Raw genomic sequence first — 18,946 nt, 5'->3', positions numbered from 1 at the left:
TCTGCAACTTTCGAAGGTAAATATATATTACTTTTTTAGTATCATTTTTTAATTTCTAATGTGTTACTTTACAATTTATCTTTTTTTTTCAGTAAATTACCTTTTAATACATTCTAATTATTGTTTTTTTTTCGTCACAGTTCTCGGTTAGAAGTGTAGAATAGTATTGATGTAATAATAATATACAGGGTGTTACAAAAAACATGTGCCATCTCGTGGGGAGATTCCCCACGTAAAAATAAGTAAGTAATATACTTGGAAGAAAATTATAATAAATCGAAAACAAAGCAGAATTGGACCTATGTTTATATGAAAAATAAATCTTATTTTTACTTGAGGAATCTCTCCACGAGAGATGACACATGTTTTTTGAAATGCCCTGTATAATCAATATTAATTTTTGACAACAAGTTTTATGTCAATTTTTAGTTAACGACATCTAGAGATTTACCTCGCCAAAATTATCATTCCTAAGCAGTCTTTGATGCCGGTTTTTTTTCGATCACACTTACAATAAAAAATCGGTGACAAATAAAGTTGGTAACTTTATTTGACACTTCTTGTCAAAAGTCAAAGTAAGAAAAGTACAACATTGTGACGTGCATACCAACTTTTGATTTTCCTATAGAATTCATATTCACAGATTATTTTTGCAGCAAATCAAAAATCACGGTATACCTATGAATGTGAATTCACGTTTTAAACCAACTCTAGTGACACCCTTTGTTGCTTATCTCGTTAAATTGGATGTCTTAATTTATATTTTACAGGTAGTCCGCCTTCGACAAACAAACTGCACCGTTCAGAAACAGTTCCGGCCGCTACAGTGGCGTCCAGCCTGGCAACTCTAGGGTCCAGCTTCAAAATTAGTTTCAGGTACTCGAAATTACTATACGTATACATTTTTGTGTTGCTATTATAGCCCGAATTGCCAGTAATTTTTAACTAGTTATTCAGAAAAATATTTTTTGGTTTGAATTTTTTTAACAATTTTAAATATACACCACATAATCGATTATTCCACAATTCAAAGGATTTTAATTCTATAAGTTGCTATAGCTTTAACCACACATATTTCAGCACCGATGCATGCCTTGTTTGCTAGTTTAGATGTTTTATTTTAGCCGTTTAGCTACGCAAAGGTTATCTTTAAGAAAGGCCAACCTTAAGGTACCGCAGCAGCTGCTAGAAACCGCTATTACTAACCTAAGGTAAGTGTAGATGTTCTTCATTATTGAAAGTGTTTTTACGGGCCAAATACCGGGTGTTTTTCAAAAGTGGCTCACTCCCATTACTTATTTTTTTTTTCAGATAAAAATACGAGATTTGTTATCTTACGATATGAACTAAATCAGGAATGATTGACGTATTCAATTAGTTTCAGTCACTTCCTGTTTCACCAGAAATGACTATAACTTTTAATTTTGAATTGGTATAGTTAGTATTTTTTTGCTATATTTGATACAAAATGACATTCTGACTAGAATGACAAATCATATGTCATCCTTTGACATTTGCGCTTAAAAAAAGTATTTTAAATTTCAATCTAGAGTGCCATGGCTGTGTTAAAACCCAATTTTTTTAAAATGAAATGAAGCTGCCTCATTACCATATTTAAAAAATCATTTTTTACGAATAATTTGATACCACATACTATTCATACCTTTGAATAAGAAGACTAAGGAAGGAGCATGGTGGGCGGAAAAAGGACTCTAGGGTGGGGATCCTTGACAGTTCTGTTTGACGATTCATTTGACACATTTGAATTTGATTTGAAATTTTGTGGATTTGTCAGTCTTTACGGAGCTTATTTTATGTTATTTATTATTTATTCTACTACTGATAGTTGTATAAAGGTAGTAAATCTAGATGGAAATTGTGGCAAAACTTAAATTAACAGTGACACTATTGCGATTTATCGAAAAATACTGTAAACTAGTTAGTTGTGTAGCGTGCGGTAGATCTCGGTCAAAAATTGAGTGAAATAATGGAACAACTTTTCGCTAGTAAGTGACTATATAATATACATACGTGTAGTAAACCGATCATTTATAAAACTCACTTAAAATTAATTAATTATATATTTTTTCATGCATTTTTGCTTTTATTTACTACTTGTCAAAGATTAGATGTTAAAGAATTTAGATACGTCAATTTGACTTACCTGTTTCAGTAGCGTATCGGATGTTTATTAGAATTATATATTTTTATAATAATTTTAGTAACTACCAACATTTACTGACAACGTAAAATAAAAAAAAATATTGAGTTTACCCCACGTTTACCCTACATCATAGTTTACATTTTTTAAATAAAATTAGAACGGCACTGATAAACCGGAATTTAAGTCGGCCATATTTTAGGCCCATCGCGGTGGACCTAAGATTTTTGATATGCTCCTTCCTTAGTCTTCTTATTCAAAGATTCATACGTACCACATCATATTCGAGTCAAACTGTTGTTATGAAGACATCCATTACACTCATCAAAAATTGTAGTCATTTCCGGTGAAACAGGAAGTGACCGATAGGGTCAGGTAGGTAAGACTTATAGGGGGGAGCCACTTTTGAAATTTACCCCGTATATATTATATTATTTAATGAGTTTAATCTTGGTAATAAATGATTTTTAGTAGCGATGAGAACTATCGAATGAATTAGACTATCGAATGGTTACTGAATGAATGATTTCAACTATCGAATGGTTTTATTTGAATAAAATCATTCATTCATTTGTATACTAAAGCATATGTGACAACCTCGCCGTGCGACTAAATGGTTATCGTTGCGCCACGAGCCACGACTATCGAAGAGAAGTGTCTAGCCCTAGCAGTCAACTATTAAGCTTGACCAATCAGGTTGGTTAGCGAGGTTATTTGGAGTGTGTTAATTCATTTGTGTTTGTCAAAAACTCTAACGTGATTGGTCGGGCTTAATAGTTGCCTGCTAGGGCTAAACACAAGTCTATCGAATGCTTTTGATAAATGAAATTTAGTATTCGTTTGATTTTTGTGTGCGTCAGTGCATTATTAGTTCTTCCAAATTTTTATAACTTCGCCTTGTAAATACTATGCTATTTTTGCGTTTATTAAAATATTTAAAATACTAAAATAGTAGTTTTTTTTAATTGACGATTATGTGCGAAGTGGTCAAAATTTTTCCGAAAATTTGTGTGATTTTCCGTAGCCCGATCTTTCAATTATTTGATTTTATATGGTACATTATGGTTAGGTTAGATTGCATTTTTTTAATGGGAAATTTTTAGAAGTAGCAATTAAGTAATGTCTAATCATGTAATCATATTTAAGTAATGTGGTTAAGTAAATGTGGTTATCGAACTCAAATTTTGGGGTGAGAAAATTAAATTGAAAGTTTTACACGTGCCGATTTAAAAAAAAAGTCAACGATGTTTGTTTTTTGTCTATGCTAATTCTCTTACATGTAGTTTTTTGCGAAGAAATATTTCATTTATTTTTTAAAGTAAATGCCAGTAAAAGTAAATATTGTTTTTAAATAGTAATATAAAGTAATAAAAAGTAATATAAATAATTTTGATTTCTAATTTTTTATTTATATTTTTCTTCCATTACACTGCATGCTTAGAAAATTAATAAATGTTTATATTTCATGATTTTAAAATTTGTTGTTAATATAACAAATTATTTCTGTAATTATTATTATTTAATAAACCAACGTTGCCATTTAGAGACTATATTATTTTTAAACAGGATCTAATATAAAAACTTTTGACTTGTATTTGTTGTTTATATTTTGCTACTACTTAAAAAAAAATGTTTATATTATTAAATGATTTTAAATTTTGTTGTTAATAGGTATAACAAATTATTACTGTTATTATTACTTATTAAACCAGTCTTTGCTTAAAAACATTAAAAATCATTTTCCTACATCCAAAATAAAAAGTATTATTGCAGTGTAACAACAGAATATTAGTAAAAAAATGCAAAATATATAGACATACTATCCCTAACTAACTAATGCTAAGGAATAATATTCTTTGCTAATACCAACTAATACGAATATATGGCAACAGCGCCCTTCATAATAATGTATTTTCTGTGTAAATACTAGCACATCAATAAAAAAAATTAATGTGTCCTTATTGTGGTCCTTTTCTTTATTTGACAGTTTATATTTTATTAAAATCGATCCTGACGAATAAATGAATTTGATAAATGAATGAATTTTATAAATGAATGGTTTTTGTTACCGAATTACTAGAATACAATATTTCAAGGCAGATGACGCACCTATTCGATAATTTTTATTCGAATAGTTTTCGACGAATGTTTTCTTCCTAGCTATCGAATTATTCGAATGAATTGCAACTATCTAATGTATTCATTCGATAGTTCCCACTACTAATTTTTAGTGTCTGTTTTTATGAATATTTTCGTAAATTAGATTAGAAAATATTATGTAATTTTTTTCTATAAAAAATATAACAGTCAAAGATATAACAAATGTCTTTGATCACACATACAGATCGTACTATATAAACTTTTAGTCACGTGATTAAGCTTGACCGGTCCAGCGTTTCCCACTTTTATATATTTTCTTTTAATCAAAATATTTTGGGAAACCATAATTAATTATAAATATATAAACAGTTATTATTTGCATCAACAAAGCTCACCTTCTTAAGAGCACTTAAGTGACATAAAGGGCCATTACTACTAGCGATGGGAACTATCGATTGAATTAGACTATCGAATGGTTACTGAATGAATGATTTCAACTATCGAATGGTTTTATTCGAATAAAATCATTCATTCATTTGTATACTAAAGCATATGTGACAACCTCGCCGTGCGACTAAATGGTTATCGTTGAGCCACGACTATCGAATGTTTTTGATAAATGAAATTTAGTATTCGTTTGATTTTTGTGTGCGTCAGTGCATTATTAGTTCTTCCAAATTTTTATAACTTCGCCTTATAAATACTGTGCTATTTTTGCGTTTATTAAAATATTTAAAATACTAAAATAGTAGTTTTTTTAATTGACGATTGTGTGCGTGTGCAGGTGGTCAAAATTTTTCCGAAAGTTTGTGTGATTTTCCGTAGCCCGATCTTTCAATTATTTAATTTTATATGGTATATGGTCTATTTTTTAATGGGAAATTTTGAGAAGTAGCAATTTTTAAGAGAGATGAGATGAACTTACAATTAATTTTAAAAATACATATTTGTATTTTAGATGTTTTAATAATATGAATTAGTTGAACTTAATAATTATATTAATTAATGTGGTTAAGTAAATGGTTATCGAACTCAGACTATGGGGTGAGAAAATTAAATTAAAAGTTTTACACGTGCCAATTTAAAAAAAAGTTAACGATGTTTGTATTTTGTTTATGCTAATTCTCTTACATGTAGTTTTTTGCGAAGAAATATTTCATTTATTTTTTAGTAAGTAAATACCAGTAAAAGTAAATATTATTATTATTAAATAGTAATATAAAGTACCGAATATAAATAATTTTGATTTCTAATTTTTATTTATATTTTCCTTGCATTACACTGCACGCTTAGAAAATTAATAAATGTTTATATTTCATGATTTTAAAATTTGTTGTTAATATAACAAATTAGTTCTGTAATTATTATTATTTAATAAACCAACGTTGCCACAAAAAATTGAGAGACTATATTATTTTTAAATAGGATCTAATATAAATAATTTTGACATCAAATTTGTTGTTTATATTTTGCTACTACTTAAAAAAAATGTTTATATTAAATGATTTCAAATTTTGTTGTTAATAGGTATAACAAATTATTACTGTTATTATTATTTATTAAACCAGTCTTTGCTTAAACACATTAAAAATAATTTTCCTACATCCAAAATAACAAGTATTATTGCAGTGTAACAACAGAATATTAATAAAAAAATATAAAATATATAGACATACTATCCCTAACTAACTAAGCCAAACAATAATATTCTTTGCTAATATCAATTAATACCGAGACTAATACCAATATATGGCAACAGCGCCCTTCATAATGTATTTTCTCTGTAAATACTAGCACCTCAATAAAAAAAAATAATGTGTCCTTATCTTTATCTGACTCCAAAATAAATCAAAGATGCCGGCTTCTTTCATAGCATTGCCACCGACCGGGTTTTCGGAAAGAAACCTACGTCGCCGGGCGACAACTAAAATCCAGTTAATATTTTATTATAATCGATCCTGACGAATAAATGAATTTTATAAATGAATGAATTTTATAAATGAATGGTTTTTGCTGCCGAATTACTAGAATACAATATTTCAAGGCAGATGACGCATCTATTCGATAATTTTTATTCGAATAGTTTCCAACGAATGTTTTTTTACTAGCTATCGAATTATTCGAATGAATTGCAACTATCGAATGTTTCGATAGTATTCATTCGATAGTTCCCACTACTAATTACTACCGCTTTCCCGTTCAAAATATTCTAATAAAGTTGCAATGAGTTTTTACGGCTATTAAGCTAAAAGAGGTTCTAAAAACAAAAATGTTTGCAAGGACTGCTAGTAAATATTTTCAAGCTTAAAGTATTACAACACTATTTATTTAAACGTGTCAGAACGAATGACAATGGCAGGAAACAAATAAATAAATGAGACAGATCAGACATTTTTTACAGCAGAACTGCCACCTGAATCTCCAACGGGAAATTTAAATTCCACTTAGCACTTAAAAATCGCGCCCTAGATGACGTAACCAAAAGTTTATTTGATATGAACCGTATTTACGTTTGTCTGCATAGAAATTAATAATAACGCTTTGAAAGCATCATTATAACCTCGTAAACCAGAAAAGACACAAAGATAATTGAACTAAGAAAAGTTGCGCCTTTTTTCTTTCTTTATACGTCGTAGGTTAGTTCGTTTTATTTATGTTCTATTGTTTTCCCGCATCCGTTGGCAGCCCTTCCAGCCTTACCAGCAAAAAATCAAACGAAATAATTCAGGGTTCTCTTAGTACGATCAAGTCGGCCGCCAGTACCATGGTCAAGAAGATGGAGGAGATCAAGGAGGCCATCTCCACGTCGGCCAACTCTACGCCCGTCAAAAACGCACTCAACTCCAACGATAGGATGGCCTCGGGGGACACCCTCAACGATATAGATGGCGACAGTGCGCATGGCAGTGACGACACCAGTCTGGAAAGACAAAGAAAAGTGAGTACTAGAGCATGGTCAACTATCGTTATCTTTGTCTTACTCTTTAAAATGCAGACCATCGATTTAAAATATATTTTTTTTGTATTTACTAAGAGTGGCTACTCGACAAATCGAAATCTATGGAATCCATTATTTACCTATCGTGTGATGTCGATATTTTACAGCTACTCCAGTTTTTAGTATATGTTTAGTACGAGCCTTGTACCATATACGAGATGCACTTATCTACGACGAGATGGTATACAAACTTTATTGATGGTAACTTTATTGGTGTATAAGACTTTCTTCCTGGGCAGCGAGTGTTAATTATAAACTGTGCTCTGGGTCTACAGTTAATTTTCTCTCCACTGGACTTCAAAAGACACAAAACACACGTAATAACACGAATCAAAATGCATCATCTTCCAAAACGCAGATATTTGACATAAGTTGGCACAAAATTATAACCTATAATTTAGCAAGACTTTGACAAGCCTCAAAAATCTAAAGGCGAGTTCATACGCGTCGGCGTCCGTTTGTCGTTCATCGTTTCGTCAAACCAATAAAATTGAAATATGATCTGTCATTTTTGAAATAAACCAATAAAACTGATTAAAAACAACAAGAGACGACGCGACGCATGACGGATTTATATTTAAACCCATCCATAGTTAACTTAAAAAGTATTAGAAACTTTTTTTAGTAAAATAAATAGATTGGTATGGGACTGGGGTATCTGCTTTTCTTCTGTCATCGTTTGTCGAAATCTTACCCGAGAAAAAAACAGAGTATAGTTTTCTACAATACCTTATTTTAGGAAGATATCTTATACCTAGCTAATTTACTAAATATAATATATAGGTTTCAGCTGAATTGGGAAGTTATAGAGGTTCTTGTACGAACTTGAAAGATGATGAAATTCTTCCCGAGAACATATATCTGACCCCAGAGGAAGCTAAAGGAGACAGCGAAGTAGACATAACCTTAACCACCTGCTCACAATGTCACAACTGTAACCAGTAAGTAGTACATCTTACTTCTTTTCATTTTTTGTTTGTTTTGTGTTCATCTACACACAATAGTTTAGTTGATAAGTTTTGACTGAACTGTGTAGACGGGCATTTAAAATGTGTTGGCAGAATAATGACACAACCTTGTTGCAATTTGGTGTATGTCATTACTGACACATAAAATTTCATGGTTTAAGCTTGATTTTCATGCGTCCGTTATCCGATGATACGATGGTCATATATCATGATAATAGTACAAGAGCTAGCACCGTCGCGTCGGGAAAATGAAAATTTTGAGAAAGCTGGTTCTTTAATATATCTTCTGCTATGCTCTCCTGTTCTCCTGACCAAAGTGCGAGCCGTCTGGGTGCCGGTAGACTACTGCGCATCACATCTGTACAGGGTATCCCAAAGATATTTAAACTCAAGAGATACAGTTGTTTACCTTTTTCCTTCATCGGCCATTATTCTATCCTTATTTTCGCATCTCTCTTACACCGAAAACATTTGCCAGATTTACCTGTATATTGGTATTAGTATTCGATTAAATACCACAACCAATTATTAAGTAATAAATAATTTCGTTATATTTCTATAATATATCAAGTACATTAATTTACTAACGTCAATTTTTTCATTTAATGCTTAACTGCTTAACTATTTTAAATTTTATAATGGAATAAAAATATCATGATCGTGTTTCTTTTAATAATAAAAAGCAGTTTTTAAAATTTCATTTAATGACATTCATTTATCGAATTTTAACTACAGAGCAGACTCCCTATTTGTTCTCATTGTTTCACTACGTTGACCATGATAATTCGACTAGGCAAGTGCATTATTTTAAAATTCCTCAACACCGAACAGCTAACTTCCAAAAATCTTTCAATTTCATAGCGCCACACCATATGGAATAATATTTCTAATAACTTTAAATTTCAATCCTTTACAGATTATAAAAAACAAATTAAAAATCATTTACTAAATTCATAATAATAAATCATTTAAAAAATTATAATTTCTTCGACTGATTTGTGAGGTTCTTGTTCTTCTGATATGCCCGTCATTGGTTGCTGTTCCGATTACACTGTTTCGTTATGCCTCTCTGCTTATCTCCGCTTATCCCTGATAAAATTATATTTTCACTTTTTTTATCTAATTTTATTTTTTTTTAATTCTGTTTATTTTTATAATTTAATTTATTTCTATTTTATTTTTGGGGTCGCACCACTCTGGTACTTTGTGTCATTGTATCGGTTTTCTAATCGCGGTGCGATCCCTTTAGACACACATTTTAGTAGTTGTAAAATTCATATAGGTATATAATAAATATACATATAATAATAAAGTTTTTATCAAAAATATGTGAAGTCTACAAATATTAGTTTTTGGTAAAATATTATGTTACTAGTTTAAAATAACTATTTTATTTTGTTATTGCTAATAGACTCATTCACCGGAGATGAACAAGTTTTGGAACAAGATATTGAAACAGCATTTACTAATACACCCAAAATTTTTTTTAATCGTTATTCTTATGTGAAAAGCCATCTTATAATAAAAAAATATGCCGGTTTTTATTTATTTCGCTATCCTCCCTCAACTTATTTTTTTCCTATTAATATCCTCCCTCAACTTTTTACAATGCGATAAATATGTAAGTGTTATTATTATTATTTTAAATTTATTAAACAATTATTTTAATTTCCTTAAAATACTGTCGGTCGATCGGCACGCCACTGGAAACTGACCTCAACCGTCTAATCTTTGTAAACAACTACATTGTTGCCGTTGCGCCGATACCCTATTCCCTTCTTTGTCCATTCTCTCTCGCACTCGTTGATTTTCGCAAACCAATGTGTGATGAAGGTTTAGAGCGTTTTATGAATGGATCGTTGTATCTCCCGAGTTTAAATATCTTTGGGGTATCCCATTTTCGTGTGTTTTATGGGATTTCTCGTTTATGAGTAGAGATACAATGATACGATTCTCACTTTATTTTGCTACTTTTTTATGAAACTAAATATGTGACGCATAGGTTTGTCCTAGCCTCCTTAGGTCCTGAAATACAGGGCGAATTCGTGACGCGCAGTAGTGAACAGATGTTGAATACAAATATGATGCACAGTAGTGAACGCAACGTCTACCGGCAGCCAGACCGTCCGCAATCTGTTCGGGGGAGCATAGCAAAAGATATATTAAAGAAACAGTTTTCTTAAAATTCTCACTCGAAAACGTTGCTAGCTCTTATTCTATAAGCAAAACAGCGAAATAGTTATGGAAATGAAAATATAAAATGACACCAATCACAAACAAATCGTATATCCGATGAACGGAAGCATGAAAATGCAATAAATTTAAAAACTACGCAATTTTCTAACCAGTCAAAGTCTTTAAATTCAACCAATAAAATTAATATCGTATCGTCGTATCGTCGGATAACGGCTGCATGAAAATCAAGCTTAAATTGAAGTCTAATTAATCATTAGTCAAATTAAGAGTATCAAACTGTTATTCCTTGTTTTAGGCTACTTTACGACGAAGATATTATGGCCAACTGGTCAGCTGAAGATTCGAATTTGAATACGGTCTGTCAGGCGTGCAACAAGCCTACTGTCCCGCTTTTGACAGTTACTGTCACGGGCAAGGAATTGGCAAGTTGCGATCCGTTCAGCGTTCCGTATTTAAATCCTCTCGTACTACGGAAAGAGTTGGAGAATATCTTAAGCCAGGAGGGTGATTTAAGGTAAATACTAGGGTTGTCTTTTATATTTTGCATATAGAGGTTTCGTACATTCTATTTCATCATTTATTCTTGTTTTCCTTTAGTATATCGGAACCAAAATTTATCGACGAACATCCGATTATCTACTGGAACTTAATTTGGGTGTTTGAAAGGATAAACGTCAACACGTATCTTCCTAATTTATATTTGAAAAACCGCGCAGAGGTTGAGAGCAATTCAAATGGTACAGAGAAGCAAGATAGTAGCCAATCGAGTTTGGAGAAGTTGGAAGAAAGTCAGACTAGCAATGGCAGTAGCAGTATGAAGTTGGTGGAAGAAGGAACGGATCCATTAACGCAAGAACTGGCTGCTTTGGGTAAGAGATCTTTAATATAACATATAACATCCAAAATTTTTTTTTCTTATTAAAATATCATTAGTTTTGGAAAAGACGCTTTTAAAAATAGTTCGATTTCAAAAACATTAATAATTTATTTTGTTAACTTTTTGTAATTATTGATATTTTTATTTTTTCTAAATGCAGCGGACAAGGATAAGGAATTATCAAGTAAGGTTTAATTAAAAGTATATACAGGGTGGTCCGAACTGTATTCCGGAAACTTCGGCAGCATATTCTGCACATAAAAATTAATAAAAAAGTACGTATAAATGTATGTCCTAAAATGCTTCGTTTCGGAGTTACAGGATGTAGAATTTTCATTTTTACTTCGATTTTTTCCAAATAATTTCTGAAGTAACGTCAATATTTAGATGAAAGTTGGTGTCTGGGAGTTTTTTGGCATGAGAAATTTGATTTTAATGTCAATATGACTTCTATTTATCGGGACCGCCACCTACATGTGTTTTAACTCTTTTGAAGAATAATAACTTTTCGTCCGTACCTGTATAAAACTACTGGTTGAAAAAATATACATTTCCGTGATTTTTTACGTAAAAAATGTCTTTTGGTAAAAATCGCTACGAGCAACTGCTCTCAAGATATTTAGAATGGAAGTAGTTAATACATGTCATTATTGAAAAAAAAATAAACATGTTGAGAGAGTAGATAGTTATTTGACTGCAATCACAAATTTGGGAACTTTTTGTTTTTTTAATTTAATCATAAATTTTTAAAAATGCTAAAACAGTTTCTGTTGGATTTTTGGCACAAAAACATTTCAAATTTATGATTTCAGTCTAATAACTATTTAGTCAACATGTTTAATTTATGTCAATAACGACAAGTATTGATAATTTCGATTTCAAATATCTCGAAAACCATTACTCGTATCGATTTTTACCGAGAGACCTTTTTTACGTAAAAAACGTCGTAAACGTATATTTTTTACTCAGTAGTTTTATACAGGTACGGACTAAAAGTTATTACTCTTGAAACCAGTTAAAAATATGTAGGCGGCGCCCTCTACAAGTAGGAGTCATTTGGACATCAAATTCAATTTTCTCATGTCAAAAAACTCTCATTCGCCAATTTTCATCCAAATATTGACGTTACTTCAGAAATTATTTGGAAACAATCGAAATAAAAATGAAACTTCTACACCCTGTATCTCCAAAACTAAGCATTTTAGGACATACATTTATACGAACTTTTTTACTTATTTTTATGTGCAGAATATCCTGCCGAAGTTTTCGGAATACAGTTTGGACCACCCTGTATATAACAATGTATATTTATTTTTATTTCTATTTTTCTTGTTTATACAATAATATGTGTATAAAAATTATACAATTTAATTCCAGAACGATTAGCAGCCAAAGTCAGGGTAAAATGTTTATGGGATGAGCCAAAATTCCACAATGACGGACCACCAATGTATGTTCTATGGAGGTTACGCGACAGTAACCAAATTATGTCTACAGACAGGAGTAAAATCAACAAATCGTAAGTGCTAAAATCCTAGGTAAAAAAAGTGGTGTCTAGTTGGTTTAGAAATGATGCATTGACATTCTAATTCATAACTTTACAACAATCTTTTTTTTTTCAAACCAACTCTGACACTATTTTTTTATTGTGTAGTTAACCTTTATTTAAAAAGATTAAGGAAGGAGCATATCAAAAATCTTAATTGACCGCGACGGGCTCCTAAAATGGCCGACTTAAATTCCGCTTTATCAGTGCCGTTCTAATTTTATTCAAAACTTGTTAAAATATGATTTAGGGTAGATCAATAATTTGTTGTTTTATTTTACGTTGTCAGTAAATGTTGGTAGTTACTAAAATTGTTATAAAAATATAAAAATCTAATAAAAATAGATAAGTTATAATAATTATTTATAACCATAAACATCCGATACGCTACTGAAGCAGGTAAGTCAAATTGACGTATCTAAATTCTGTAACATCTAATCTTTGACAAGTAGTAAATAAAAGCAAAAATGCATGAAAAAATATATAATTAATTAATTTTAAGTGAGTTTTATAAATGATCGGTTTACTACACGTATGTATATTATATAGTCACTTACTAGCGAAAAGTTATTCCATGAATTCCCTCGATTTTTGACCGAGATCTACCGCACGCTACACAACTAACTAGTTTACAGTCTTTTTCGATAAGTCGCAATAGTGTCACTGTTAATTTAAGTTCTGCCACAATTTCAACTTGCAACGTCGCTTGCAACTTGCGTCGCTTGCAACTTTGAGTGACAAGCGACGACGACAGCGCTGCCAGATTGTGATGGATTTATGAGGTGAATCTTAATTTAAAAGTGACAAACAAAATATTTATAATATCATTTTTTAAAGATTTTTACGTTTTTACGTTTTAACTCTTTTTACTTTCGTGAAGTAGAAAAGAAAAATAATAAAACAAGTGACAGTTCTTCCTCTTCTTGCAAAAATCAACACGAAATATCATAATTGTCAAAAGTAAAATGTCATCAGCTTTTGACATTTCTAAATATTAGACAACAAAGAAAAATGCATGGCCGCAAGTTGCTAACCTAATAAAATTAACACTAGAAAAGCCCGCGGTAACTGTCCAATTCAAAGTTATTCGTTTCACAGACTATATTAATGCACAAACTAATAACACAGATTATATAGATTATAATCTTTGTTTTTTCTTTATTGTTTTTCGTGGTTCCAATTTTCGGAATCGGGCACTTGTTAGGTGACTAGTTTGCGCACATAGCACGCCCACTTATGGCCTCTAAAATTGTGCACAGCGCCTGACCGGCACAGTTATTAGAGAGATATCGGAAAACGATATCGCTATTTACGCGTACCTTATCGTGGTTACGATATGCGCGAGTCAATTTTTAACGCAACATCCGCTAATAACGTTACCGCCTGACGTAATTTGCGGATCTATTACACCAAGCGCTCTTTCTAAATAACCTCTGATAACGTTTAAACATTGCTTAAATGGGCATGTGCGGGTATTTGACAACCGGAGCCGGCCGGGGAGATCTTTTATTTTAGGTTATGTTTGAATTGTTTTGAATTATTGCTTTAGTTTTATTAGGTAATTTGATATTTAAGTAGCTGGGATTAGTTTTAATTAAATAAATATGGCCCAAAATATGGATTCCACCTCTTCCAATACTAAAGAACCTATAAAGAGTCTTAGGTTTACAGCAGATGACGACTTAGCCCTTCTAAGAGAATTTGTTGCTTGTTGCCCTAAACCCACTGGCAGACGTTGAACAATAAAGCACGGGAAATAAGCACTTTAGCCCTTAAACCCGTTACCTAGTAAACAAAGCAATTTCAAAGTTTTAAATTCAAAGTTAGGTTAAGTTTAAATAGCGGACGCGACGCGATCAGAATTCTTTCCGATCCGATAACTATAAATGAAGAGAGTTAATACCACGTAATCACGTAAAGAAAATAACACCTGGCCTTATTAACGTCCATGCACGCTATTCGGTTTAGCGATATCTCTCTATTGCGCTGTTTATTGTTATTTTACGCGAGTTTGTTTTTGCGCACAGGAAATTTGACTCGTTTGCACATCGTCATAAAAAACAACTTTCGTACCACGAATTAGGGACAATATTTTTATCTGTATACTTATCGGATAACTAATCTGTGCTAATAATCACAGAATTTAATAAAAACTAACGTAGAAATAACTTTGAAAGTGGTGTAATGTGCTTGTCAATCAAACTTACTTCTCTGACTGCAGTCAGGGGTAATAAAGAACCTTTATTGTCACATTCTCGTTCAAAATAGTTTATCAGGGAAGCTACAAGCTCTTTGCTTCGACTGTTTAAATGCTTCGGCATATTTTCAACACACAATTTCAAGAAATACAATACAAAAACTCGAAAATTTAGTTCTTAAAAGAACTGTTTGTGCTTAAAAGTACAATTTTTAAAAAATGAAAATAGGCAAAAAACTAGAATTACTCACAAAGATTCAACAACAACACGATATTATACAAAATAATGACTGACATTAGGATAATTGTCAAATAATAAACGACAACCTTGCTGAAAATGGCGCAATGTGACCAACATAGCGATAATAAAATTTGGTTTAAACTAATTTTTGCAGCTTTAATCTAAATAAAATATCTGTTACAATCATTTGCTCTATAAAGTAAAATAAAGAGCAGCTCGGTATCTGAAACTATACAACAAATTTAAACATTTTTGTCAAAATTTCATTCAGTCGGGTTTATAGACTTTAATGTCAATGTCGATATGATTGATGACGTGCATCGGAAAATATTTTGCGATTACAATAGTTCTACTAGACTTTACCATAGATTTACAATTTCAAACATGTGCGATTTCTTTTTATTGATTTATTTATTACAGGTTTATGCAGCAGATCATCAATTATATCAGAGTAAACGATTTGACTGAACCAATCAAAAGTTTAGCCAAAGAGAGGGAACAGTCGTACAATCAAAGGACGGCGAACTCTATTTATAGAGACGTTCTCTTTCTGGCTTGTAGAGCTTTGGGAAGGTCGGTGATCGACATAAACGCTTTCGACAAAGAGTACACAGCGGCCTATTCAAGGTAAGTCCTATAATAAATATGTACAGGGTGAGTCAATTGTCTCATTTGTTTCAAGGTTTATAAAAAATGTTAAATATAAAAGTTATAGGGAAGGTTAAGATACGCATTTTCAAATTATTATAGAGTAAGGTGCTTCAAAAAAGTGTGGCGGATATAACATATGTTTTTTTTTAAATGCAACACTGTATTTTTTATTTTATTTTTAGATTCTGCGTAAAATTTTATAACTTTTTTATACAGGGTCGCTGTTATGTATGGAAACGGTCGATTATTAGGTAAAATATAGGAGGTACCGCAAAAAGTTAAATACAAAGAGTTATAGGATTTTTAAATATCTAGTAGCGAGTAATAAATTTAAGTATACAGGGTCGGTCATAAAGTCGTAGAACATAAAAGTTTCATTTTTTTAAATAGAACCCCCTGTATATTATTGCATATTTCAATTCTTCCTTCAATTCTAAGCAAAAACTGAAATACACACAATGTACCTCAAACCACCCGTTTCCGAGTTATTGACTTTTGAAAATATCACTTAAACAATTTGGTTTAATTAATTTCGATATGTTCAGTTTTATTTAACGATAATGTTATATACCTAAAATTAATAGTTTTTGTAATATTTAAATTTGTTTAAACAAATGTTAATTTCTGTATAACAAAAAATTGTTAGTGGTACCATTGTATAGTCTGTAAAACGAATAACTTTGAATTTGACAGTTCCCGCGGGCTTTTCTAGTGTTAATTTTATTAGGTTAGCAACTTGCGGCCATGCTGACTCAATGCCGTCTCTAATAGAACAGCCTCGGAGCGAGATTTATGACGTCATGCTAGTTAGATACTACAGATTAATAAATATGTTGTAGAATACATGGAAAACTATATATTCCTCGTATTTTTGGTTTGTATTTTAAAAATAATATAGTTTACATGAAATATACATAATATACAGTTAATAAATACAATATATATACCTATTTATAGTAATAAATACTTTGGCAGATAAACTATGAACCATACAAATGCAGCAAATGTTTTACAATATAGCTGAAATCGTACTCCATAGTCAATGTAGATAGTTTTTGTGTTAAGAATAATAATTTAAAAAAATATGTGGTCATCTTTTGACAAGTTTATATTGGTTTATTAATTGCAGTAAACATTATAATATATAAATAAATTTTGTGAATGCAAATAATAATACATCACTATTAGTAGATATTGAATGTCTTTTTGTTAAATTAGATCGATTTTCAAACCCTAAAATTTAAAATATATTTTACATTTTACCCATTATCTTATGTACATATGTTTGTATATTGTAAAACATTGGCTGCATTTCTATGGTTCTTAGTTTATTTGCCAAAGTATTTATTACTATAAATAGGTATATATTATAATGGAAAATAAATTTCTTGCAGTTTTTAGGTATATAATAAAATTATATAAGAGTTTCTTGCCTTGAACTGCTAATATAGAAATTAATTCCACGCTGTGTTCGACATAATGTGGATCAACCTGCTCTCACTACCGGTTTCGGGGCCCTACCCCATCATCAGGTGAGCTTGAGTATTTCCACAATATGTCGAGCAGAGCGCAGAGTATATAAACACGACTTGTCGTAAAGTAGCGGTAAGATATTAAGTCCCGCATCGCGAGATAGCGGCATGCGTGCAATGGTAGTACTTTCGTACCACCGAGGCACAACTATCGATAGTAAATAAAGGCTTTTTTCGGCTAGCCCAAATTATATAATGGAAAATAAATTTCTTGCAGTTTTTAGGTATATAATAAAATTATATAAGAGTTTCTTGCCTTGAACTGCTAATATAGAAATTAATTCCACGCTGTGTTCGACATAATGTGGGTCAACCTGCTCTCACTACCGGTTTCGAGGCCCTACCCCATCATCAGGTGAGCTTGAGTATTTCCACAATATGTCGAGCAGAGCGCAGAGTATATAAACACGACTTGTCGTAAAGTAGCGGTAAGATATTAAGTCCCGCATCGCAAGATAGCGGCCTGCGTGCAATGGTAGTACTTTCGTACCACCGAGGCACAACTATCGATAGTAAATAAAGGCTTTTTTCGGCTAGCCCAAATTATATAATGGAAAATAAATTTCTTGCAGTTTTTAGGTATATAATAAAATTATATATGAGTTTCTTGCCTTGAATTTGAACGAATGCATTTTTTGGTATATATTATATTGTATTTATTAACTGTATATTATATATATTTCATGTAAACTATATCATTAAAATACAAACCAAAAATACGAGGTATAATTATTTTTTCCATGTATTCTACAACATATTTTTTATTAATCCGTAGTATCTAATTAGCGTGACGTCATAAATCTCGCTCCGTGGCTGTTCTATTAGAGACGGCATTAGTCTAATATTTAGAAATGTCAAAAGCTGATGACATTTTACTTTTGTCAATTATGACATTTCGTGTTGATTTTTGCAAGAGGAAGAACTGTCACTTGTTTTATTATATTCCTTTTCTATTTCACGAAAGTAAAAAGAGTTACCTATCTGATTCGTTCAGGCACTCAATTTAAAGAATATCAGGAACTTTTTTGACAGAGGGATTTTATATTTGCCATGTTGGTAAAAAATAACGGTCAAAATTCAAAGTTATTCATTTTATAGACTATATCTGAAGTTGGAGTACCAAAATTTGGTAGGAGAGTTTTATAGAGATAACTCAAAAACGCCAAACCGATTTTAACCAAATTTGGCACAAAAATACTGTGGCACTCGAGAATCTGACCATTAGTTTTTGGTGGGGGTGGGGGGTTGGTAAGGGGGTATGGGAGGGGGTTAAAAATTTTAAAAAATCGTAACTCCAAAATTACAATAGCTAGCGAAACGGGGTTTTCAATTTAAGATTAGGAATAATATTTGCAACAAAATTTGTAATAACATCAAAATCAAAGTCTTACTTTTTGAGATAAAAAAAACATTGGATAAATTTCTTTAATTTGAAACTAAAGGAACTGCCTTTTTATTAACATATTTTGGTATGGGCGG

At 31.3% G+C, this 18,946-nt stretch overlaps 1 protein-coding gene across 1 annotated transcript in view; it reads left to right on the top strand.

The window, feature by feature from the left end:
* LOC115888886 (DENN domain-containing protein Crag) overlaps window positions 1-18,946 on the top strand; it is a 42,917-nt gene that overhangs the window by 23,129 nt on the left and 842 nt on the right. The window contains exons 13-21 of the mRNA XM_030908754.1: window positions 6-16; window positions 771-876; window positions 1,125-1,211; window positions 6,947-7,199; window positions 8,043-8,200; window positions 10,719-10,937; window positions 11,021-11,292; window positions 12,678-12,819; window positions 15,705-15,911. Of these exons, the coding sequence (XP_030764614.1) occupies window positions 6-16; window positions 771-876; window positions 1,125-1,211; window positions 6,947-7,199; window positions 8,043-8,200; window positions 10,719-10,937; window positions 11,021-11,292; window positions 12,678-12,819; window positions 15,705-15,911 (1,455 nt within the window). The remainder of the gene's footprint in view (window positions 1-5; window positions 17-770; window positions 877-1,124; window positions 1,212-6,946; window positions 7,200-8,042; window positions 8,201-10,718; window positions 10,938-11,020; window positions 11,293-12,677; window positions 12,820-15,704; window positions 15,912-18,946) is intronic.

Source organism: Sitophilus oryzae, unplaced genomic scaffold (assembly GCF_002938485.1).
Source record: "Sitophilus oryzae breed Bouriz unplaced genomic scaffold, Soryzae_2.0 scaffold_808_pilon_pilon, whole genome shotgun sequence".
Classification (NCBI taxonomy): Eukaryota; Metazoa; Arthropoda; class Insecta; order Coleoptera; family Curculionidae; genus Sitophilus; species Sitophilus oryzae.
This window is presented reverse-complemented; position numbering and strand designations above follow the sequence as displayed.